Source organism: Herpailurus yagouaroundi, unplaced genomic scaffold (genome assembly GCF_014898765.1).
Source record: "Herpailurus yagouaroundi ecotype Mexico unplaced genomic scaffold, PumYag 192, whole genome shotgun sequence".
NCBI classification, from domain to species: domain Eukaryota; kingdom Metazoa; phylum Chordata; class Mammalia; order Carnivora; family Felidae; genus Herpailurus; species Herpailurus yagouaroundi.
Window position 1 is genome coordinate 11,466,058 of NW_024412423.1, and position 25,787 is coordinate 11,491,844.

The 25,787-nt window shown below is 46.8% G+C and overlaps 2 protein-coding genes across 2 annotated transcripts in view; one reads left to right on the forward strand and one right to left on the reverse strand.

The window, feature by feature from the left end:
* The window catches only part of LOC121010842 (uncharacterized), a 4,869-nt gene extending 4,479 nt beyond the window's left edge, over positions 1–390 (reverse strand). The window contains exons 1-2 of the mRNA XM_040444722.1: positions 368–390; positions 153–333 (exon numbers count right to left, since the gene is read on the reverse strand). Of these exons, the coding sequence (XP_040300656.1) occupies positions 153–333; positions 368–390 (204 nt within the window). The remainder of the gene's footprint in view (positions 1–152; positions 334–367) is intronic.
* Positions 1–25,787, forward strand: part of PRDM6 (PR/SET domain 6) — a 107,570-nt gene that overhangs the window by 1,732 nt on the left and 80,051 nt on the right. The window contains exons 3-4 of the mRNA XM_040444336.1: positions 4–425; positions 9,395–9,702. Of these exons, the coding sequence (XP_040300270.1) occupies positions 4–425; positions 9,395–9,702 (730 nt within the window). The remainder of the gene's footprint in view (positions 1–3; positions 426–9,394; positions 9,703–25,787) is intronic.

Here is a 25,787-nt window from a genome sequence, read left to right on the forward strand (position 1 = left end):
GCTCCCGGAGCGCGCAGAGCCGCCGCCGGACAGCTTGCGCCCGCGGCCCGCTTCGCTCTCCTCCGCCTCCTCCACTCCGGCTTCCTCCTCCAACTCGGCCTCCTCTGCCTCCTCCTGCGCCGCCGCAGCCGCCGCCGCCGCCGCCGCCGCACTGGCGGGTCTCTCGGCCCTGCCTGTGGCGCAGCTGCCGGTGTTCGCCCCTCTGGCCGCTGCCGCCGTCGCCGCGGAGCCGCTGCCCCCCAAAGACCTGTGCCTCGGCGCCGCCTCGGGCCCGGGGCCTTCCAAGTGCGGCGGAGGCAGCGGCGTGGACGCCCGGGGCGCCCCGCGCTTCCGCTGCAGCGCGGAGGAGCTGGACTATTACCTGTACGGCCAGCAGCGAATGGAGATCATTCCGCTCAACCAGCACACCAGCGACCCCAACAACCGTATGTAGCCGCAGCCCGCGCGCGCTCTCCAGGGGCGCTGGCGCCGTCGAGCGCGGGCGCCCATCGGGGAAGCGGGTCGGATGAGCGGGACTCCGGGTGGCGGGCTGGCCCAGGCCGCGGCTCTGCACGTCCCAGACTGCGGTGGCAAAATTTTCCCGACGTTAGAGAAGGAAAGAGAACGGATGGGATGCCGGGTGGCACTTCGGGGTTACCTTGTCCTCCTCCCGTTCCCTGCCTCGCAGCCCCAAGCCTTTAAGACCCGCGCTGCTCGAGGACCGGACTTTCAGATCTCCGCCCTCCCGCGGGATTGTGCCCGGGGCCGGGAGGGTCCTAGCAGCGTACGCTGGGGAGTGTGGGAGACGGGCTTCGCCTGGCCTTAGCGGGACACGGGAGGCACTCTCAGCATTTCTGGGGCGCGTGAATCCCAGGGCTTGGGTCTCCTTCTCTCTGCCTTCTCTCTGGAGTTCACTACATCAGCTCATTTTCGGGCTGTGGGGTTGCAGGGGACCAGCCGCGAGCTGCTGGCTGGCCGGGCCTCGCTGGAGTAGGAATTTTGGACGACGCTGGGTCAGTCTCTCCCTGCAGGCAGGCATGATTCTTGGATCTTCTGTTTATTTAGAAAAGGGGAAAAAGAAAAATTGCCAACTGCTTAATGAGAAAACATTTCCGACTTCAGGGTAGGGTGGTTCCCTGCGGATCCCGCGTTCTCCGTGCACCCTTGATCGTGTAAACGTTCGCAGTCTGTAGGCATGCTTGGTGGTTTCCTTCTTTCTTTCTTTCTTTTTTTTTAAAAAATAAGAGTGACAGTAGTTAGTTTCGTACAGTGCGCTGTCTTTGTTTCCGAGTGAATGGCAAGTGCCTAATTAAATCTGGAAGTTCTCTTCCCCGCTTCGATCCTTTGTTCAAAGTTTCAGACCTCACCAGTACAGGTCCATTGGGAGGTCTTGAAGCAAAATTCTAAATGAAGACCAAGAATGTGCATTGCTTGGTCTCTAGTTATTTCCGTAATATCAGAAGTTATGATATGCTTACACCTAAGGCAGTTGGTGTAAGTGCTAAGTGGACTTCCAGAGTCTCTGGAGAGCCTATTAAAGCAGGTTAAGAGAGTCAGGTGGAAAGCGATACAGGATTCCAGAGATCGACACTCACTCAGCTATTTTTATCTCATTTCTGAAGAATTTAGTTTCTGTATGAGGAAAGTGGATGATAAACATGTATTATCATTCTCCGCTGGAATAAGTCCCCTCTTGCAGAATGTCTCCCGCTCCAAGAACTTCTTACTTCGTTGTAAAAACAAAATAACTCCGGGTTTTAGCGAAAGGGCTCCCGGTGTCGCTACTTTGATGAGAAAACACTGGACACGACCCTAGCGATGGAGGTATCTTAGTCTTTTCATAAGAGATGGGGATAATTTTTCTGATGGAGATAATTACAACTAACAAAAAGATCAGTTGTATTTACTTTTTTTCCTCTCTAGAGTTTGAGGCTAAAGTACCAGTTTAAAATGAGGGTTTCAAGTCGAATTTGCCCTGCAGTTAAGAAGACTTTTGGATTTCAGAGCTTTAGAAAATTTTGGAAAATTATATTGTCCTAGTGGATTTCAAAAAAATACTTCTCTCCTACTGAATTTCTTGAATGTGTTGCTTTCAAAGCAGTTCTTTTTTAAAAAAAACAACTGTGAATTAAGAAAGACAAGAAATGCTTTTTGGAGAAGATATTTTCTGACCGCTAAGTAAAACATAGTGATTTTGGGCTTAGAGTGCGTCATCGAGCTTGCAGTTTCTCTTCTGAATTAAACGAGTATTGGAAAAAAATGCCAGCAGTACACCCCAAAAGCCCAGGCTGTGCCCTGAGCTCCTATACTGTTTGCAGAGCAATCTTGAGGTTCAGGGCATTTTCACCAGAGAAGAACCTAGATCAATCTGAGAAAGAACTGGGATAGATTGCTAATTAATATGTGGCTCTTGAACCAGTTTATTGCCCAGGTAACTTTTTCCTCTGGCTGGAGGAGATGATTTATGATTTATCTAAATTATTCCTATCGTGTTAATCTTCTGGTATCCCCTTTTGAGTGGACTGGACGGCTTCCCTGTGCCAAGTGCAGGGGAAAACAGAAAACACGAAGGGAAAGACAGTCAGATCGTCCTATTAGAGTTACACTTCACGTCTCTCCCTAATTAAGGGGCAATTGAGAAAGAAAATAGGAAGCTGAGGTCGTTCTGTGTAATGCTGACGGACCAGGCCTGCCATTCTATCAGAAACTTCTCTGGGCAAGAGCCCTCGCTCTTTTGAAACCTTGGGATGTGTTTTTGCAAAGATGGAGTGAGAAGTGATTGAGTTTAATCTAGCGAGCGGATCAAAACAAAACAGAAATGCAAAGGGTGGGGAACATTTTTCCCCCCCTGCCTTAGATGGGGGGAAGTTTCTCAGTTACTTGAAAGATGGTGAAAACCACAGCTTTGCCCCATTCCCAGGTTCTAAGTGGGTGGGGTGGGGGGAGGTGGGGTGGGAGGCAGGCAGAGGGAAGCGCCTATTTATCCTGCGGCTCATTTTCCTGGTTTCCTTTTAGCCTCTTGCCATCTTGCTCTAAAAGAATTCTGTGAAATGACCACTCAGCATTGCTTCATTTTATTACTTTATATTAAAAAGGATATTGGGACATTTTCTCTTTTTTCTTACAAGGCAAAGAAAGGGACCTCCTTACTTCCCTTATCCCTTTAGAAGAGTAACCCTTTGCCTGGGAGAAACAACCCAGTAACACATAGGAATCATTAACAGTCCTTTGACCTTGAAACTTTATTGGCATCTTTGGCAAATGCCATAGAGAAGGTCCTGTGGCTTTCTTTCACACACACACACACACACACACACACACACACACACTTAAAAACAGCAGAAACTGTAAAAGCTAGCCCCTCGTAAACTCTTCCATTGTATTTCTCTTATCTAACTCTGTGGGTTATTTTATCGCAGGATTGAAGTACTCTTTGAACTGACTCTCCCAATGCTTCTTTGCCGGGTTTTCTTCCCACCGTCCTCACACCGGTCGGCATTGTGTAGTAGAAACGGAGGATGGGGTCTCTCTTCCTTTTCTTCTGTCACTGCCCGCATTTGCTGCCTGGTTGCCCGAAGCCATTGATTACGTCAGGCTCCTTCGCTTTGGCCTCTTGTGGGGTTCCGGGAGCTGGTGCGTTGCTTAAGACCCCACCACTACTCTTGCAAGGTAGTGAAAGGCGGCCACAGGGCGCCCCTGGTGTTTGTACGAATGATACTGGGCAGTCTCTTGGCCGGGCTGATTGCCTCCTCGCATACCTTTCATGTGAAGATGTTCTTTTTTGTGTGGGAAGGGAGGTGGGAGCTAAGTCCGCCCCGAGTGTCTCCGCGTGGAGTAGGGGCACTTTGCAACTTGCCCAGCTGGAGGTCTCTGCCTCCTTCTTTTTCAGAGGGAGCCCTGCTGCGCAGGGAACAGTAGTGGGAACAGCTCTGGCAGGTGCCCAGGTGTAGGAGTAGGGTGCAAAGCATTCCTGTTGGTAGCGCCACCCTTTCCTAGCGCTCGGGGAGAGGGTCTGTGGTAGAGAAAGAAATCTGGGGTTTGTCCTGTTGAGGGGTTAGAGAGCTGAAAGAAGGGTGAGTATTTTCTGACCTTCCCCGATCTCTTCCCAACCGGTTGGGACATGTAGGTCCTGTTTTGGGGAGCTCCTGAGCCCAGTAACCCCCCCAGTGGCGTCCTCCTGCCACCCAGGCACCGGCTTCCCTACCCCCGCCCAGCGTCCCCGCTGTCAAGCGGCTGCGACTTAGATTTCAGACCTGGTCCCTGGTGGGAGGGAGGCTCGGAGTCAGTGTGTGGGCTTTTGTGTTGTTCTATTTTTCTTTTTTTCTTTTCTCTCTTCTTGTGTGCAGGCCCAGCCCCATCCCGTAACACACATGATTTAGCTATTTTACATTATTCGTTATCTAGCGCCCTGAAACCGAACATAGAGCCATATATTAGATTGAGGTTAGGAGTGGTGGCGACTGTTTATTTAAGGTGATAAAATGGTCCATCAGCAGTAATCTCCATCGATATGTGCCACCAGGAGATGAAGGATGAGGGGACAAGCCACAATTAATTGCCCTATAGTTTTGTAGGAGAGAGTGGAGTCGGCCCAGGCCCGCTTCGATCTCCTCTCCCTCCTATTCATCATCTCCGCAATGTATATGGCGGCCTCGCAGGGGCAGGGGCCGGCGAGGTTTATCTCGGCCCAATATTCTCTCGCCCGCACACGCTGGCGCTCCCATTTAATTTATTAATACGGTCATCGAAAGACAAATAAAATCCACATTGCCTCCCCCCTTCTTTCTCTCCCTCCCCCTTTTGTCTCTCCCTCTTGGTCCCTGGGCCAAGCCGGCAGCCAGGCGGAACAGGGAAAGCCCAGCGCGCCCGCGATTCGCGGGGAGCTTTAAACTCCCCTCGGGAGAGTCCTCGAGAAGGTTCGGCGCGCCCACATTCGGCTCCCCTTCCCGGTGGCCGGGCTAACCGGCCTCGCCTTCTGGGTGTGCCTCTAGAGCCCCTCGGGGGAGCCTAAAAGACCCCTGCTGGGTGGAGGCACCGATCCGTGGGAGGGGCGGCAGTGGCGGCGGCCCCTTCTGGTTTTCTAGGAAAGGCCTTGGCTGGCCGGAAGGGGCAGGGGCCTGGGCGTTCAAGGTTCAGACTTCGGTGCGGGGAGTCCCCCGGCGGGCCTGGCCGTGCCTGCCCTCCAGGCACGGGGCTGGCGTGGGAGGACGCGCGGAGAGCGCGGGTTGGAGTCCCGAGGGCGTGCGCCCCGGCGTGGGAGGTTCCGGCCTGCAGGGCTCAGCCCGCCCCCCGCCCCGTCGCCGCACCCCGGCGACCCCGCGCCCGCACCCCGAGCTCTCGCGGAGCTGCCAGCAGGCGGCACTCCCGGGGCGCCTCCCCGGGCGGGATCGATGGGCACCCGCCCTGCCGCGCTCGGCCTGCGGGACCGGGGGCCGCGACCTCGGCGGCGGTCGCGGAGGATTTATAGTTTAGCTGTTACCGCCGCCCAGGCGGAGAGGCCGGCTTCTCGGCGGCCCTTCCGTTTCTTTTCCAGAGGATGAGTGAGGGCGCAGGCGAAGGCGGCGGCCGAGAGGCGTCGGGGAGCCAGGGTCTAGTGTGGCGGGGGCTTCCCGCGCGTCCGCCAGCCTCTGCAGACAGCAACAAAGTCCCGAAACGTGTTAAATTTCACCTTTCCTAGAACCAGAAATGAAACACCAGAGAAGAAAACCATGGCCTGCTCGGCCCCCTTTACTTACTCCATTTGCATTTGCACAAGTAGTGCACGCACTCGGAAAAAGATTCAAACAGCGTGCTAGGGTGTGAGATGAAGAGTCAGAGTCTGCTCTTCACTACACTGGGCCTGGCCTTCACAAGTCAGTAGGGAGGTCTGGAACCTGGTGACACATCCTTCCCTTATTCAGGGACCCATCAACAGGAGCACTAACAGATCTATTCAAGGTAGAGGAGGGACCCTGGTCTCTTCTGTTGCCTAGTGCTAAAATGGCATTTCAGCCTATCTTGCTTGGAGAATCTGATAGTCGTTCTCACAGATGGAGAAAACACTTTGCAAATAATAATTATGAACTGTACAAAAAATTACCCTAATTCTAGGAGAAACGAGGAACATGCATTTGCTTGCTCTTTATGAATACCAATGGACTTGCATTTTATGTATTGCGTGGTAGGGAATGCTGCGTGTAATGTATGTATTAAATGTATATACAGCATATAAAAAATTCATCTTGGGGGGTGTAGTTTGGGCGTCTAGCTAGCTTCTCCCTCAAACCTTTTCTGGGTGTTTATGGCTTGTCTCTAGAAAACACTCTCTGAGTGCTACCTCACATGTTTTAACCTTCTTCAGACTCCTTTGGGACTCAGAGACCTAAGCCAGGGGCCAATTATTTTCAATGGCAGAGGTTTTGTAGAGTGAAAAACAGCATCAGGATAGAACTGTGTTTAGATGTAATTGGTCAACTTCTCTAGCAGAATATTTTGATGCAACCTGAAGTGGTTTCTAAATTAAGACTCCTGTAATTAGAGTGGATTGGCCTCCCTCGCTCTGCTGTGGACTTCACACACAGGTAGTTTTCTCAATACTGGGAGACACTCAGCTTTTGATTCAGCAAAATGCCACTACTGGGTTTTTCAACACCTGCTGGAGGCCAATGAAACATAGCAAGTAGAGAAGTAAAGCTATCTCAAGAGGACTTCTTAAAGAAAGGACTAGCCAGAGTTTTACCATGCATCACAAATACTGGGAGTGTGTTTGCTGTCTGTGGGGGTGGTGGCTGGAGTTGGTACTTTTCCTCCTTATTTTACTACTGATGTAGTTGGTGTGATATTGAACGTGGTGGAGACGTTGGAAGTTGACAGAATCTCTGGGGTTGGACTGATAGGGAGTGAATACCAAATGCTCTTGCTTCTTATCCTGGTTCACTGAGCCAACCAGAACGGAAAGTGGGTTAAGCAACTCCCTGGGGTGATTTTATTTTTATTTTTATGGGCCTGTTGCCTTTGTTCATTGTCATTTGTTTTAAGTTCTTTTTGTTCAGGTGCTGAACGGTCATCTCTGAGGTCAGACACTAAAATTCAAAATTGTAGACATCACCTCTTCACTTTTCCGTACTTCTCACAGCCCCAAGCCCAAGAGTGTGGGAGGGAGATCTAGAAATCTTTGTAATTGACCGGTGCTAGAGCAAATTTTGCATCTCCCAAAGAGTGGTGTCAGTGAAATAATGCTATTGATTGTGAGTTTGGGTATACAATTCTCCCAGCTTTCATTGGTCTCCCTAGATCTTTAGGTCTGGAGGCTTTGGAGTCAGGCAAACCTGACTGAATCTTTACCACTTTCTAGTTTCTGAGCCTTGGTCTCATGACATTGCTCATGAAGCCTCAAATTGCGTCATCTGCAAAACAGGGATCATGATAGGGTGATTGCTCGGCTCAAGATAGGCGTCTGGAACACTATGCGGCAGGTGACTTTGAGTTTTTATTGTCTTTCTTTCCATTCCGCCTTTGTCTTGAAGTTTCTGTTTTCACAATCAGAACCTTAAGAGGATGTGTGAAGTGTATCTGGAAGGGCTGACGTATGGTAAGTGTAGGACTACCTTCCATCTAGGCCCTGAAGTCAAAAGCAGAGCCTGACGGTATTTACATTAGTGTCTGTTACTAGAAGGGGGAGCTTTTGTGCGATAGAGGTCCAGAGGCATGGACGCTTCCTGCCTGTAGGACCAGTTTGTTGCTTTTCACTTGAGAGGCCTGGGGACGCCTCCAGGACGCTGCAGTCAGAGGGTCCTGTCATTTCCTGGGCTCTCTTGGGAGGAGTGAGGGAATGGCTGACTGAGGGGAAGGCGCAGCCAGCTGGAGCCCTTCTCCACGGAGATAGGATGCTCACATGATGGTCACCCCTCAGCTTGCTGTGAAACAAGGGGGGTTCGCTCACCGTGGCTGGTTGCCATTAGGGGTTCCTTCCTTGATGACCCACTTTGTCCAAAGTTACGTGGGTGTTTCCTCTGTTTGAGCACAGAGAGGGCACACTTAGGTGATCCACCAGGACTGGCAGCGACCAAAGCTAGGCGGAGGTGCTTTGAGACCCCAAGGATGAGCCGTCACCCAGCACTGGCGTATCCACTGGTGCCCCAGCTCTCGCCTGAGAGCATGCTCTGATGCGCGGTGCCATAGGACTCCGTTGCGCCGGGGGCGCCGCGGGTTCCCCGGGGAGGCCGGGTCGTTCAGGCGGGTGCCCAGGCTGCCTCCCTGAGGCGGTCTGCAGGGCCCCGGGCGCAGACACCGCGGCTCCGCCAGGCCCATTAATAACCCGGAGGGCGCTGCGATCCGACAGCGCGGTCGCCGCAGGCCCTGCTTCCCGCGGTCGCCTGGCCTTTTCCCATCCAGTTTTTAGTCGAGGGACACTGGGCATCCACAGGTCCCCCGCCCAGAAGGAGGGTGAGGGATCCCCTTGGCTGCTGGCCGCCCTCGGGAACGTTGGCGAGAGACCTCTTCACAACAGCTTTCCCTTCGCTTATAACTCAAGATAGTCGCATACAGCCTGGGGATCGGCCGTCTGGGCGGGAGTTGGGGCCCTCTCCACCGAGCCATTATTCTGATCCTTAACGACCCGTTATCTTGACCCTTAAATTTGCTCTTCGTTTCTTTTTGGCTTCTGGGAGGAGTTTGCACTCCAGGACAGGTACTCCAAACCTGCCAGAACATTCCCCTTTTCCACCCGTGCCCTTCTGGATGGAGTGGCCAGAGCGAGTGCTGCCGGGGCTCGAGAGGGACCCCAGCGCCACTGCGCCCTCTTTGGCGGTTGTCTGGGGTTTCGGCGCCACGGGAGCCAAGACCGGCTCCGCCCTCTGGTGTGGGGGTCCCTAGGAGTAGGAAGGACGCTCTGTGCTAGGTGGGTTTGCCCCCTGCCCTGGTGATTCTAGAAGTATTTTCTTTAATTGTAGAAGGTGGAAAACCAGATACGCCTGGGTGATCAAAGTGCAATCTCTGTTGAGACAGAAGACAGAGCAAGAGACACGCTCTTTTCGCGTATTAAACACACCTGGAAATCCGGTAGAGCGAGAACACCTGGGAACCGAGAAAGGGAAGTGGGAACTAGAGACCGACGGGAAGAGGGGGAGAGGGACAGACCTAGAGGACAAGACGCGAGCCCTGGGCTCCGCAGAGACGGCAACGCCATCCTCACCTACTTCGCAGGGGTTTTGGGGCGCCCCGGGTCTCGACTCCTACCAGGCCGATGTGGGTGCTGCGATTTCCAGGGGAGAGGTGCATATTTACTTCTCCCCCTGTTCGCAGTGGCTTCACCTCCCTCGCAGGTGGCTTACCCGGGAGGGGGATGTTGTTGTCCCCGGGGTTTACCCGAGGCTGGGCCGCCTCGAGCGGCAGGTTAACCTTCTTCCTTCCCTCCCTCCCGCCTGTCTCCCGGCAGGTTGCGACATGTGCGCGGACAACCGCAACGGCGAGTGTCCCATGCACGGGCCGCTGCACTCGCTGCGCCGGCTCGTGGGCACCAGCAGCGCCGCGGCCGCCGCGCCCCCGCCGGAGCTGCCCGAGTGGCTCCGGGACCTGCCGCGGGAGGTGTGCCTGTGCACCAGCACTGTGCCGGGCCTGGCCTACGGCATCTGCGCGGCGCAGAGGATCCAGCAGGGCACCTGGATCGGGCCCTTCCAGGGCGTCCTCCTGCCCCCGGAGAAGGTGCAGGCCGGCGCTGTGAGGAACACGCAGCATCTCTGGGAGGTAAGTCACTCGCCGCCCAGCCCCTTGCCAACCAGCCGGAGCTCTGGCCGGCAAAGAGCCTGGCCCTTGGTGGGGGCAGGGGCGGAGGAAGGCATTTTTGGGGAGAGCCTCCCTTGTTCTCCAGAAGGTAGTGGAGAATAGATTTCTCTGGTCACGCAAATGCCCAATATCGGCAGCACCTGCAGTAATGAGGTGCGCAGCCAGGAAGACAGGGGCTCCAGGTTTCTGAAGTTGGAACCCCCTTAACAGGCCTCTACTCCAGCTAGTCTCCCTGGATCTTGAGAAAAAGAAAACGCAGGTGAGGTGATAGAGCAGAGGAGGGTGGACATTGGGGGTGTAAGAAGAATCTGGTGCCCCATTCTGAGCTCTTCCAGGATGTTTTTTGGGCACTGGGCAAGAAGGAACATAAGCCTGACCAGGAGGAAGAGAGCCAGGCTCCTTTTCCCAGATGAAAACAGTTTTGTAAACCCTGAATTAGACTGCAACATGTTTCATAACTTCCCAAGTATCCGAAGGAAGCAATTCCTGTCGTGAATGAGAAATCACAAATTCTGCTTCTTCTCTGACAAAGTACAGTTCCATAGTCTTCAACAAGACAGGAAATCAAAACATAGGAAAACTCGGAGCACTTTGATATCACCCAATTAATGGTAATACTTCAGTGGCACAATCTTATCTCACGCTATTATTTAAAAATAAACAGTGTACTTGAAAAATGTTAGTCTGAGATTCCTCCCAAAGCTTTATGGTTGATTATCGAGATCCAGTTCTGAAGAGGCAGATTCTTGGCCATAGGTAACCCCTACCCCCCAACCAGTTGTAGCCACCTCTCACCCATGGAGTGATTTATGAAATACAAGATGCTAGAAGTTTTACTCTTAGGGCAATATGTAGATCTTACTGAGGCCAGGCAGTGTAATGGAGTGGGAACAGCCAGAAAACAAAGTCTCTCAAGTGCCAGCGGCCAAGTTGGTGTGGACTTTAAGTCCCCGTTCATGGTCATTTCTACAGCAACATGTCTCATACACTTGGTTCGCTGGCCTGTCAAGATGGGCATGCTCATTGTGAGAAGCCCCATGGTCAGTCACCAAAACTCGGGAGACTCAGTAATCCACTCGGATTTTTGCTGAGCACTCTGGCCAGCACTACTTTAGGGCCTGGAGACACAGCATTGTGAAAAACAAACCCGGCCTCCAGAACTGTTACAGGGCTGTTGGCGGTGGGCTGCTGGGGCCTGTGTTTGTAAAACCTCCTTGGAAGGGGGAGGAGCTAAGTGTATGAGCTCCCAGTGCACTGGCCCAAGATGACCACGTGGCGGCCATGGGTGGCATAGACCTTACAGTTACCTGCTAGGGCTGTGGGCCCAGGTTGCAGGTTCCATTTCACTCCTAAATTGGAAAAGAGTTACACGTTTTTCATCTTTCAGACCAGGATTCTTGAACAAGGGGCAGATTTATGTTACCAAATAGTGTTTTCTTTTGTTTTGTCTTTTTGTTTTTTAATAGAAATTTTCACAGGAAAACATGGTGGGAGAAAAATGGCTTGGTACATGGAGCCAGGTTAGGAGTTAGAGCTCTGGGGATTGGAAAAACTGACAAGTGGGAAATAATCAAAGCATCTGGTTTGGAAATATTTCCCAGTTGGTTTTTGTTTCTGACTAATTAGTTGTAACCTCCAACTAATGTGTTTAAAGTTTATAAAACACTTCCAGGCACTTTTCGTGTTCCAGTAGTGTTATTAGGAGTGCTAATATCATAGAGTTAAAGGTCTGCCAGTACTTTTCTGAGATCTTAAAGCAGTTGTTCGATGGTACGGATTTGCTCTGTGTGCAAATGTTAAGACTGAACACTGTTATATTGCCGTCGGTTGCCTCACGTTTTGAGCTCATCTATTTTTAGAGTGCCAGGGGACAAAGCCATAAACATGAAAAAAATCCCATCGTTCATTGTTGTTGTTTTTTTTCTTTTTTTGGTTTTTTTCTTTTTTTGGTTTTTTTCTTAAAGGGTTTGGATTCTTGGTATATTGGCTGGAGATCACTACGCATATAGAGTAAAATGATAAATCTTAATACCGAAAACTGTAGAGTCTTTCTCTTGTACCTTTCCTTGTACGTGAAGTTGAAATTGTTCAAATAAGGAGTGGGACTTGAGGGTTGTTGTTGTTGATCCCTCAGTCGATAGGAAGTGCGTCTTACCTGTAGCTTCAGGTATGTGAGTTGGTTCTGTGTTATAAAAAAGACTTGCTGGGAGTATGCACGCATAAATGATTTACGGGCCCCTCTTCCTAATTTCAGGACATGATCTGTTTATTTTTATCATCTGTAAGAACAGTTAGAATAAGTAAACATTGAGGGGATCGAAGGGATATTAAAACTGCAGCCGTGCAAAATGTATCTGTCTCCTGGGAGATCCTATAAAATGTGACGGACTGGGGCCAGGTAACTTAGTGCCGATGTCCATTTGTAAGATACAACACTTACTTTAATGGGTTTCAGGTTTATATTAGTATAATTTTTTTAAAGCTATAGAGTCTGAGTTTGTTAATTTTAAGCATTATGATTTATTCTTTTTCTGAAATGTGCCGATTTGAATTTAGTGAAATTTATAACAGGAGATTCCAAATGGTGTTCCTTACATGTCAGCCTTTGCTTTCAAACCTAAATTCTACTGTGAAAAAATTTTAATCACTGTATGATTCGTATTAGGAAAGAATCAGTAATCGGGATATACGGTAGATCGATAGGAAACTTTTGGCAATAGTTGTTTCAGAACTCATGTAATAATTATCCATTGAAAAAAACACATTCTTCCAGATATCTTCCAGAATCTCAGGTTGACATAAAACAGATCTTTAAAAACTTAAAAGCAGTTGAGGCATTACCATTTCATTTTAAAAGTCAACTGAAATCATTTCTCTTCTCACATTTTTTCCAAGTCACTGGCTGATGAAGAAATGTCTTTATATTTAGAGTTCAATACTCAGGTCCTGATGGATCTTCCCAGGGTTACTTATCTTTATTTCAGTACAATAAATGGATTGCTAATCTTTTCCCGTCACTGTTTCCAAGTAGATGATGGATTTTTGTTTCAGTTTACAGTTCATTGTTTTTAGTATGGCTGTACTTTATTATACACATGAAGGCTTATTACAGAAACAATCAGATTCACCTTAGTTACTCCCTTTGTTTAATCATTAAAACCTCCATTTTCTTTGTAGAAAATGGCTCTTTAATATTTAACATACATCAGCCATGGAGAGCTTGTCTGATTGTTTTGTCAGTGTGCTATCATCTTTTAGTTAATATTTGCTTTGTGTATAACCCTGGTTCTTAAAAATAGAGCAATTTAAAGAAAGTTAAATATCATTCCGTTACCTTCCATATATTTTGACTCTTTGGGGTACTTACGGAAAATTCTAAGAGTTTTTCTTTTCTCTCTGTCTCTCTCTTTTTTAAGGAAGAAGTCCAAGTGATTTTTTTTTTTTTTTTTTTTTTTTTTTTGGTGTGTGTGACTTAAGGAGATTAACAAACTGAAAGCCAAGTTGCTAGTCTTTTTCCTGGGGAGGGGCTGGGTACAGTTTCTTTTAGAATCAGATTTTAATGTATTTTACAAAAAATAGTAAATTCAGATAGTTTAAAACAAAAACATTATAGGATGGATTAAACAATCACTCACTTTGCTTATAGACATTTATTCCAGTAAGAGTTGGATACATGGTATATTTCTAGCTACTTGGCCATAATGAGAAAAATCTTTCTCAATATTTTGCAAAGAAAACATAGTCTTTCTCAGCAATTAGGTCTTATTGATGAGAGTGAGATAATTTTGCTCTAATGTATTTTCTAATAAAGAAGTGAAAAGGCACATTTGATTCTAACATTCATGAAAACATTATCTCAATTATTAATGTGCCCTTTTTCCCTAGAGATAGATTAATCTAATTGCACATGGTTTCCCCTTTCTGCTTAACATCAGAATTTAATATGACTGGACCTGAGGAATGTACATAGTGTAAACTTGAAATTCTATTGGATATAAAATACGGAAGTTTAAAATAAAGTTACCATTTAAGATAGGCCAGAATTGCTCAGGCCTTTCAAATCAAAGTCTGATTTAACAGGAAATTTTAGTGACAATGACAAAATAGATTACACTTATTTTCGCCCTAGAAAAATTGTTCTGCTCATTGAAATAAGGTAGTGACTTGTTAGGATTACAGTCAAGGAACTGGAAAGGGCTTTAATTTTATAGAACCTGTCTTTGCCTCAGTAAATTTGAGTGTCTCCTTTTCATTTACACTACGTGAAAACCTTCCATTATTTCTCTTCAGAAAAATCAAGGGGGATAACATAATGCGGGTTTTTTTTTTTTTTTTGTGGTTTGATTTTATGCCATGATATTCTAGATTTAATAAGAGGTTTGCTTTTAAGCAAATGGTCTATTTTTCATCATTACCATTTAGCTGAGGTCAAAAGACGTTGATGAAACCAATATTAAAAATATATTACATGTTGCTAAATGTTTATATTTCACAACCATCATACATAATTGGTACTAGAAGGAAATGAATGGATTTCATATTTTAAATGTATTACTTAGCTTTTTATAAATACCCAATTGCATATATAGTACTGTACTCATTTGTATGTATTTAGATGTTGGAAAAAAATCATTTCAAATGAATCATTTCAAATGAAATTAAAGTCATTTAAAAATGAAATTGAAGTCATTCTAAAGTTGTTCCGGTGATAGTACCATAATTATATGGTCCATATTTTTGCTTTATAGACTTTGACGCATTTGGCCTGATTCACCAAAGCACTAGGGGATAGAATTATGTGGCTGTTCCAGTTATAATGAAGTAGAAATTGTGTTTCTTAGTGATTTATCATTTCATGTGATAGCCTGCTTGTCAGCTTGGTTTTGAATATGTCAATTTCATGAAGTCCAAATATGATTTCTCCTTAAAAATAAACTATAGTCATAGTACTGTTAGGTTTTAAATTTGCAGAGTAGCAGCTGATGTATCTCTTTGGCTTTGCCTCATTTGATTCGAAGATGTCTTTTATAGTGGTGCCCATTTGATAGAGTGCGAGCATTTTGTCGTTTTACATACACTGTAAAACCATCTGCCGCCTCTTGGAATCGTTTCCAGCATTGTGCTAAAAATCAAAACTTAGGACTTAACATTGGCTTCGAAAAGGGCCCTTACAGTCCTGGTCCGTTACATTTACATATCGCCCTGCACAGTGCCACTGGTGGTTTTCTGGGTCTGAAAATGATTCTGCTTTAAGAAAATAAATACGTAAAGCAGCCGTTTGGAAATTCTCACACTAGTGAGGTTTAATCTAAATATGCGTGTGACACGCCAGTGATTTAACTGCAAATATTTTATGAAGAGTGATGTGTTCTGTATCCATGGGACTATATTTCTCATTAGTTCATTTTATCTGTTGTTTACAGATGGCTTTTACTGATGGCATTTTGGCTATGTGAAGAAAATAATTCATAAGTCTCTTGTGTCCACAACCGCATCTTTTCTTACATCCTGTGATTTTTTTTTTTTTTTCCACACTGACTTAAAAACAGGGTCAAGAAATTGAAATCCCAAGCTCAGAGGTTACTGGACAGATGAAGTCTGTCCTCCCCAGTGGTAGCAAGTGAGCTGATGAAAACGTGGCTATGGTAACATTGGGCTGAAGGAAGCTTGCTGGGGAGCCTCTGTCTTTTACTGTGTCACTTACGGCACTTTCAATTATTTAAGTCTGTTTTGCTCCCCAGAAATCACTTAGAGTGGTAGTATAACCTTACGGATTTGTTAGCTGAGGAACCACATCCACAATATCTAAAACCTCTCGTTCTGCCGATCTGAAGAACGCCATGCCTAGACCCACTGCTGGATTGCCCCGCCCCCCCGTCTCCCTCTCTCTCCCTTTCTCCCCCTCCCTTTCTTTTTTAGAATCTCGTAGACTCCAAGATTTCATGGGTCCCGACATTCCTTGTGTATTGACACAAGAAATACAGACTCCGGTACAACTACTTAGCATAAAAGCCAGAGAAAGCAGAGCAGGGTAGACTTTTCCTTGTAAGCATTAGCCACCTCGCTCAGATAAGTTACAGAATTCCATTATCCAAATTGTTACACATGTGTGACAGAGGTTGACCTTTCGTCATGTCAATCCTTTTTGCGTGGGCCCCAGGCTCCAGCCTAATGGCTCAAACCCTGATTTACTCACTGTAATAAGGGCAGGAGGTCGAGCAGTTGTCAGGCTGCCTGTTCGTACTCTTCTCGGAGCCCGGTTGAAGGCTGTTAACACAAAGCTTTTCAAAGTGAATTTACAACCCGCACCACTGACAGAGGCCAATCAGTGCACCATAAATGTCAGGTTAGTGAGATTGAGCAGTAAGTAAAGTACTGACAGCACACTATTGGCTGGAATCAATTGGCCAAGGTTTGAGGAGCGCGAGCTACGTGCCTTGGCGGGCGCAGGGCAGGGGCTCAAGTGCGGGGCCTGGATTTCCAGGTGGGAGTCCGTAGAGGTACCTGGGAGCAGGTGTGTGAGGGTTGAGACGCCGCCCCCGTTTGTTGGGGCGTATGGGTGTAGCCAGCCTCGTCCGTGTTGATGGGCTGCACGGTGTCTGAGTTCACGGCGGCCCCGCCTGCTGACTCTGAGGCTTGGAGGAGAAGGGCCCGGCGTTAGACACAAAGGGGCAAGAGGAGAACGATCACGGTGTGGTGCCTTCAGAACCAGGGGACGCGTGCAGTGCGGTCCTGTGCGGCTAAAAGGTAACGTGTTCAGACTTCACAACCCTAACAGGGATTTCCACCAAATCGTCGACCCACACGCAAGCCGCCTCTTCTGCCCTTCTGGAAGCTGAGGGATGTGCAACTTTCACGGAAGTCACTAATGAATGATTATGGGTTGAGGGCCTGAATATCCATGAGGTGTGGTTTCCCCACCACACGGAATGTTTTTATCATTTTGTGTAATGACAGCCTGGACAACAATTCATTTAGCTCTGAAGGCATCAGCATTAAAATGGAGGAATCCATTAAAATGCTGTACGCAAGGATTTATAAATTAGGCAATTTCCTTGATTATTGCAATCATTTACAAAATTGATTGTTGCAGTGTGGTATAGACAGATTTCAGCAACTGTCATTGACAACAAGCACATTCTCTGATATCTATGGTTACTGGTCACTAAACCAGGTCACTGTCCCTCACTACTCCCTCCCTCCCGCTCCCCCACCCCCTTGTTGTGCTTGGTCACAAGGTCAGGCAGACTTGCAGAGAACCTTAAAACTCTAAAGTTTGAGTTGCCTTCAGAAGAGACCCACTTGGGCTGTGAGGGTGGGTGCAGGTTGTTGTGATGGTTGTAGCATTGTTTGCACGTGTGAATTCTAATTTTGGAGCCGCACGAGGATGATGCTCAGGTGCCTCAGGTCAGTAGCGGAGATTTTGAAATGAGGCCAACCCAAAAGGAGATAATTTTTGCAAATTGCAGCTGTAAATATTTGTTTGATTGAAGATCTAAAAGTCAATAATGTGTTTTATTTGTTGGTCCTTAGAGTTCTAATTATCCGATAGATATATCGTAGAGTCACTGGATTTTAGGTCAATTAATTCTGGAAGGCATAATAAAGACATTGTTACAAGCGTGAAACGCTCAAAATGCTGCAGATTTTCCTGTACGAGGACACACACAAAACAAGTCGACTTGGTGCTTAATCACTAACCACAAACCACAGAGTTGCCTTTATTCGTGCAGTCTCAGACACGGGCATGCCCAATGTGTCTGCAGAGCTCCAGCCAATGAAAGCTAGCCGTGCGGTTTATGCTTAGTACCAAATAACTGACTTCGGACATTTGTTTTTCATCATCATTTTGTTTTTAATCATAATTTTTCCCTTTTGGAACTCTAAAAGAAACCGGGGCTTGTAAAATAATAACACTTTGGAAAATTGTTTAACGCTGTTGGGAAGACAAAAACGTTTTGGTTTGTCCTGATTTGAAGACATCAGTATTTGATCTCATGGTGGTCTTTGTTTAAAAGGGAAGATGCTGTGTTTTAGGAAGTCCTATGGCTTGGTGACACCTTGCGTCTATTTGTCTATTGTTGGGTCGGAAGTCAGAAGTTCCTTTTCATTTTTAATTAGTTGTACTATTCATGGCTTCAAAATTCAGCAGAGGGGCAGTATTTTCATTTCAGTGCCTCGATATGATTGCCTCGTTTTTATCCAAATGTTCTTTTCACAGGTATTTCTGGTTTCTGTTAAGACTCAAAAGCCATGTGACTAGATCTGTTTTGGGTGAACTGTGAACGAGGCACTCACTGTTAAAGCTGTTTCTGCCAGTGCCCTTGTACATGAATTGAATACACCAAAATCTACAGCGTGCAACTGTGAAATGATGATATGGGGCTAAGCCCATTTTATTAAAATGAACAGTGTTTTTCACTCTCTGTGATCCTTTTAAATTAAAGCTGCCTCCGGTAACGAAGTGTCTTCTATGTAGAAACATTCAGTGTAATCTAATTCAGCAGAAACTTCTTAAGTGCTTTTTAATTGGAATCAAATTAAATGTAATCAAGTCATGTTTTCAGGGTCTTGTAAAGCACCGAGACCTAAGTGTTGTTAGCAGGCTTGGGAATATTAATGTTGATCACAAATTTAGTACGACACTACTAAATTCTCAGAGGTCCATGCAAACTCCAAAATGGCAGATGACCCGTACATATATGTTTGGTTAGAGTACAATGCTTTCGGAATCTATTTTGTTTGTCCCCAGGCTAATACTGAGGTTCCTCTGTGATACTAAAAAAATACAGAAATCATTGCTGGGAGATAAAATCCTGAAAAACTTGGGGCTCATGCAAAATGCACTTAATTTCAGTTTGTTGCAATTAATTGCAGTTTATAATTTGACCTGCATAATCTACAGAGTGGAAAATCTGAAAATTAAGCTTTAAATGATGGAAATGAGATTTTCTACTGAAAATGTTTAATGTTCATCCTAAGCAATTCAAACTACACAAAAGTATACGCTGGCAGTAACTGTTGTTGATGGTTTTTTTTTTTTTTTTTCAAGATTTTATTCTTGTTTTCAAGTAATCCCTACACCCATCCGTGGGGCTTGAACTCGCAGCTTCTGAGATCACGAGTCACACGTTCCACTGACTGAGCCAGCCAGGTGCCCCCCCACCTTTGTCGATGATTTTTATAATGGCCTTTTGGGAGATGACTATGTAATAAAATGCATATTTATTTCATTGAAATCACAGTTTGGGTAAAAATATTTGTACCCTGTCATTGATACTGCAAAACAGATCTTGAAAGCTGCCGCCAAAAGCACTGTTTTTCTAAGATCTTCTGCAGTGGTTAAATTTGGCTCAGCCATGAATAGATTTTGATTTTGTGTCTAGTTGCGTCCTTCCCTCTGTGTATTTCTCTTGGTAGGAAATTTCCTTAACAGTTTGCCAGCCTTGCTGTATTATAGAAACACTTCTTGTGATATTTTTGTATGTTTTGAGTGCATGTCTTTAATACGACCAGAGGCTTTCTGGAGCCTGTAGGGAGGTTTTAATGGTTCTCAGAGGGGAAGAAATTTCTGTGTTCCTTTTTATACGTGGAGGTGTTAACAAAAAAGGATCAGATTGCTTTGAAATGCTTTTCTAAGTAGGAAGACTCATTAATTTACCGACTTGCATGTTAGACTTCAGGCAAACTACTAAATTTCTTTGTGTCGCCGTTTCTTGTATAAGAGTCCTGCACTACTGTGCAAGTTAGAAAGACCGAATGTATGGCTTTTGTATAACAAAAGGGATTTTCTGTTTCAATTGGGATTTTTATTTTATTTTATTTTTCACTTGGGATTTTAATAGTAGCCTGTAAGTTTCTACTGTACTCTGCACATAATTATAATTTCATTATTTGTTAAAGTGAAACTGTAGACTATGACACACAGTTTGAATGGATTTAGTTACAAAATCAGACTTAAATAATATCTAAATGCACATTTATTTAGTGCTGCTTATAAGGAAGAAAGGATCAAAGAGATGCTATACAACATGGGCGAAAAAAAATGATTAGATGGCCTTAATTTTTAAGACTATTTTTCTAATGGAGAGCAAAAGGATAACTGTAAATATTGGACATGTAAATAGAAGTTTCTAGGTGTGTGATTTCAGTAAGTCAAATGATTGCTCTTCATCCTCACAACAGAGAACTGACTTGCAGTATGAAATGTGAGGGGAAATGACTGAGAAACATCTAGAAAGATCACAAGGAAGCCCCCAAACCTGAAGGTCCTTTGACCGTGGACCTCACGCCAGGAGCAATTCATTAGGTAGGTTTGACACTGGGTATTGAATTCTGTATAGAACAGCATCTCACTGCCTAGCATATGGTGGCTTGTCAATACATATTAAATGACAGCAAATCAACATCGTGGCACATTTGCCACTGTCCATAAAAACGTGTGTGCTGCTGTGTGTGTACTGGTGAATACTGACTTACTGGCACACTGTGCAAATTGTGAATCTGTCAGTGTTGACCCTGTGAAAAGCAAGAATTCTGAGTAGCGGCTTGCAATTGGAAACTGTTATGTTTGGGGTGCCTGGGTGGCTCAGTCAGTTGAGCATCCGACTCTTGATTCATCTCAGGTCATGATCCCAGGGTCGTGGGGTCAAGCCCTGCGTGGGGCTCCATGCTGATGATGGAGCCTGCTTGGGCTTCTCTGTCTCCCTCCTTATCTCACCCTTCTCTGCTTGTGTGCACGTGCACGCGTGCTCTCTTTCTCTCTCAAAATAAGTAAACACTAAAAAGAAAATTTTGTTTTATTATTTTTATAAGCAGGCTCCATGCCCTAGCGTGGAGCCCAATGCGGGGCTTGAATTCATGACCCTGAGATCAAGACCTGAGCTGCTATCAGCAGTTAGATGCTTTTTTTTTTTTTTAATGTTTGTTTATTTTTGAGAGAGAGAGACAGAGATTGAGAGGGGCAGAGAGAGAGGGAGACACAGAATCTGAAGCAGGCTCCAGGCTCTGAGCTGTCAGCACAGAGCCTGACGATGGGCTCGAACCCATGAACCTCGAGATCATGACCTGAGCCGAAGTCAGATGCTTAACTGACTGAGCCACCCGCGCACCAACAGTTAGATGCTTAACTGACTGAGCCACCCAGGCACCCCAGGAAGATGTAGACGAAAAAGTCAAAATAAGATAAAAGCAGAGAGGCGGGCAAACCTTAAGAGACTCTTAAATACAGAGAATGAGCTGAGGGGTGGTGGTGGGGGATGGGCTAAATGGGTGACGGGCATTTAGGAGGGAACTTGTTGGGATGAGCACCGGTGTCCTATGTAAGACATAAATCCCCGGGTTCTACTCCCGAAGCCATGGCAACCCTGCACGTGAACTAACTTGACTTTAAATACAAAAAAAAAGAAAAAGAAACCTCAGATGAAGAAGTAAAAATCGAAACACGCTCTAAAGAACAAAAATTTAGGTTGAGATTAATATTTTTAAAAATGTATATTCGTTTTACATGAATCATTTCTCTTACGGCGTCTGGAGTTATTACTTAGATGTCACTCAGAGCAGGGGTGATGTTCAAAGTATTTGACAACCAATGCTGTCCCATAAACCTGCGTGCCTGCCACTGTATCGGTGTCTTGGGTGTGGGGTAGAGGTTCTGAATCTAGGAGAGTTAGGTGGGCTTTAGCAAAGCTATTAAATACACAATCAGTGGCAATAACAATCTATTAACAGGTATAGGGTTTTTGTTTTATAAGATAAAAAGTTCTGGAGATGGGTTGCACAACTGTGTGACCATCCTTTACTAAACCGTACCCTGAAACATGGTTAAAATGGGGGTGCCTGGGTGGCTCAGTCAATTAAACCACACACTTGATCTCGTGGGTGGTAAGTTCAAGCCCTACCTCCGCTGTCAGCGCGGAGCCTGCTTGGGTTTCTCTGCCTCCCTCTCTCCCTGCCCCTTCCCACTCACAGTAAATAAATAAAGTTTAAAAACATAGTTAAAATGGTAAATGTTATGTGGATTTTACCCCAATTAAAAACGAAGAACGATCTACATTTTCAGCGATTTTTCTTCTAGCTCTTCTTAAAGTCTAGCTTACGTAAGAGTTTTCAGGTGTAGGGAGCCAAGAAAACGTCACTCTAGGGTCCTGCCCCTAAAAGATTCTGGTTCAGCCCTCCTGCACTGGGGACCCAGCAGTCTGTTTTCTTAACAGATGTCTCACCGGCTCGTCCAGCTGCACTTTAAGCAAACAGAAAAAGCCAGACTCCACCTTTTTCTACCTTACTCCTGGGGTTGTCCGCTTCTCTGGTTTGGGCTCCCCTTGAGCAAACCTGGTCTAGTCTCGTTTGCTCCTATGTTAATTCTAGTCTTTCATTCCTGCTGCACCTGGACTAATCTCTGGGTATTTCCCATCTCCTCCCTTACCACCCCCTCCAGATAGATAGGTCGATAGATACAGAGATAGATACAAGTATTGCTAGACGTAACAGACAGCAAAATGGACTCCCGTGACTTTCCTCTCTTTGTATCTTTTGGAAGTCTGCCTGGCCAGGTGTAAGGAAGCGAGCAAAAAGGCAGAAAGCTTTCCGCAGTGTGTAAACCGCAGTGTGTCATTAGCCCCTAGGTAATCGAGGCGTGTTTCAGAAGGACGTGGCTTCCTGGACGGCAGGCATTCGGTGCTGCTCGCTAGGGCCAGAGCTCCAGCACTGTCTGGGTCTGAGCCGTGTGTGACGGCAAGCAGACCCCCCGAACTCCCTCCGCTCCTACCATCGCTGCTTTCCTCCCCGCGTCACCTGGCAGCCCCTTCTGTGCAGTCCTCTACCACGTGGAGAGACCATATGGTCCTTGTGTGACATTTGCCATTTGCACAGTCTGTAAAGTTTCCATATGCCAGCTTCATTCTCCAGGTCTGCTGATCTTTTCCCGTCTTTTGCCTCCGCCTGCCGTTTCTGCCCGTTGATGGAGGGAGGTCTGTGGGCACGCAGCCTGTTGTCGGGTCTGCCCTTCTAACCCCTGTTCTTACGGTTTCCTTTTTGTTTTTAATTAAAAATACTTTTTTTTAGCGTTTGTGTGTTGAGAGAGTGCGAGCAGGGGAGGGGCAGAGAGAGGGAGTCACAGCATCGGAAGCAGGCTCCAGACTTTGTGCTGACAGCTCAGAGCCCAGCGTGGGGCTCGAACCCACAAACTGCGAGATCGGGACCTGAGCTGAAGTTGAGGCCACGCAGGTGCCCCTCTTCCCTTTTTTTTCTTTTAATGTTTATTTTTGAGGGAATGTAAGTGAGGGAAGGGCAGAGAGGGGGACAGGAGATCTGAAGCAGGCTGTGCCGACAGCAGCGAGCCCCACGCGGGGTTTGAACTCAGGAACAAACTGTGAGATCATGACCTGAGCCAAAGTGGGTTGCTCAACTGACTGAGCCCCCCGGGTGCCTTTCACTCATTCTTACTGTTTCAGTTGCCTTCTCTGAGGGATGGCTCTCACGTTCCCATCCCTACGCTGACCTCTCCTAAGTCCTGGATTTCTTTGAGACCTCGCTCTTTGGAGATGTAGTTACACATTGAGTGTGCTGACTGCCCTCGTCCTACGTCTCCCCACAGAGGTGGCCCTTTATCCTTAACCTACAGTGTTCTCTTAGCCCTTTTTGGCCTATGAGCCCAACACTTTGGAGTCCCTCTGACGGTTTTTTTAAATATTTATGTTCCTGGCAACCAACAGGGTATCTAGCACACAAAAGGTACTTAGTAAACAGTGTTGTTCTGATAGCAATAATCAGAGCTAACACAGCTCCTCTGAGACTGTGAACCAGGCGCTATGCTAAATAGCTCTGCGGAGCTGGTCTTAATTCCTCCTCAGAACATCCTGGTGAGGTGAGGACTATTGCAACTCCTTTTTCAGATGAGGGAACTTCTCAGATGAAGGCAAAAGAAGTTAAATTACTCACCCAAGGTTGTATGTAGTGAAGGTAGGACTCCCCCTGAGGTGGTGTGGCCCGTGGAGTCCTTGCTCCAAACCATTCTGCTGTTATACTGCCTGCTCCTGTCCACTCTGACCCCTGAACTGCCATTACGTTATGGGGCTCCAGTGTCTGCCACAGACTTCTCCACACAGCTGACCCTAGCCTCTAGGTCTGCATATGAGCTTTTCCTCCTTGGTAGACAATGCTTTGGCTTCTCAGACACAGCCCAGCTGCAGCTTAACAGAGACCTGGTACTTAGTCTCATGATGTGCTTGGTCCACCTTGGGTTCTAGGACCATCGGCGCCGTGTTTATTATGCTAGACAATTCAAACTTCCCAGCCTTCAGAGAAATAAATTTACTGAGAGCCTACATGCGTGAGGTGTCGTGCAGGTCACAAAGATGGGCAAGATGAACTCTGCCTTCAAGGGCCAGAGAGTGGTAGGACTGTGAGTAATTCCCCTTGGAAACAGGAGCGAAAAGTGCTTTTTCAGAGCACAGAGGTGGCTTCCTGCTCGGAGCCTCAGGGAAGGAGGAGAATTTGACCCGGGGACATAAATGGTTAATACTAAGGGAGGCACGTGCTTCCTGGGGGAAGATCAGCCCCCATCAATGGGTCCACAGTCCTTCCTTTCCCAGCTGTGTTGCCTCTCTGTCCTTCCTCTCAATGAACTGCTTCCTGTCCTCTGGTATACCAAGACGGTATGCCAGAAGGCTTGCCCTTCTGTGGTCAGCCTGCGTCTTTCACTTTTTTTAGAGCCACAGTTCCCAGGAATTCATTTTAGCCTCGTTCTGGGTCTCCACCACCCTATTCACTTTCTCTTGCCTTCAGCCATCCCCTTAATAGGTGTTCAAGTTTGGCTTTATCACCTGATGTTACAGTTAGGTCCTCACTTGGTAAGCTCATATTTGGGACTTACTTACACTAAAAAATATTTGATTGTTCATAATTCAACTCTGATTGGGTGTCCTGTATTTTACTTGCTCACTTTGGCAATCCTATTAAGGTGACAACTGAGGAGAGACCTCATGGAAGAAGAAATGATCCTTGAGATCGTTCGAGAAGGCCAGCGTGCTAGAAGCCAAGGGGGTTCGGAGAGACATGGTGGGAGATAAAGTCGGAGGGACTATGGGAAAAGACTGCATTTTATCGTGGGTGAAGTATATCTTGAAGCAGAAGTAGCCTGAACCGAACTGTCCTCTGTGTTATAAAAACGTTCTTCTGGGTGCTGTGTGGAGAAGGCTCTGGTGGGGCAAGGCTGGCTGCTGAGGGCAGGAACTCAGTGGACCGGGTGGAGAAGTAGATTTGGAGTTAGGGGAACATTTGGTGATTTCAGTCCGTAGGGCTCCTTGAACTCAGCTGGCGAGGGTGGGAAGGCAGAGCTCTGACTGGAGGGAGGCTAGTTCTACGATCGCTAGTTCTCTATGCCTCTGTGAATTGCCTCCGTAAAAGTCTTATGTGGATTAAGGACCGTGTAGGTTGGTACAGCCACAGATGGCCTCATCTCATTTCCGTCCCCTGCCAGGAACGTCACAGGTCTTCACTTTTGCCCCTTTGGTGGGTGTGGCAGTGAGGCAGTAGTACAGCCAGCCTTCTTAAGGGCTTTGGAATCTGTGAACCATGAGATGCTTAGAGACTCCACTTGAGGTCTATGCAGGATACCTTCCCCAGAGAGAGGGATGCTTCACCTGACTCAGCCCGGTGTTGCCTCAAAACTCTCCTTTAGCTCCTCTCCTGTGCAGCTGTCTGCATGCACAGGTGCGTGTGAACATGCACATGTGCTCGGTACTGTTCTCTTGGCTTTTCGCCGTGCGTCTTCTGATGTCTTCGTATTTTTTCCGATTACAAAGGGTAATGAGCGAGAATCTGGAAAACGCAGAAAAATACTTGTGAAAACACGAGATAAAAGAGCTGTAAATAACTTGGTGTCATTCGTACTGCAGTTAGGATTTTCTTTTAATACATGGATAACAACATATTCTTTGCTCTTAGCATGAAACCATACGCACGTCCCCCATGTTGAAAATTCTTGGAGGAGCACCTGAGTGGCTCCGTCGTCGAAGCATCTGACTTTGGCTCAGGTCACGATCTTT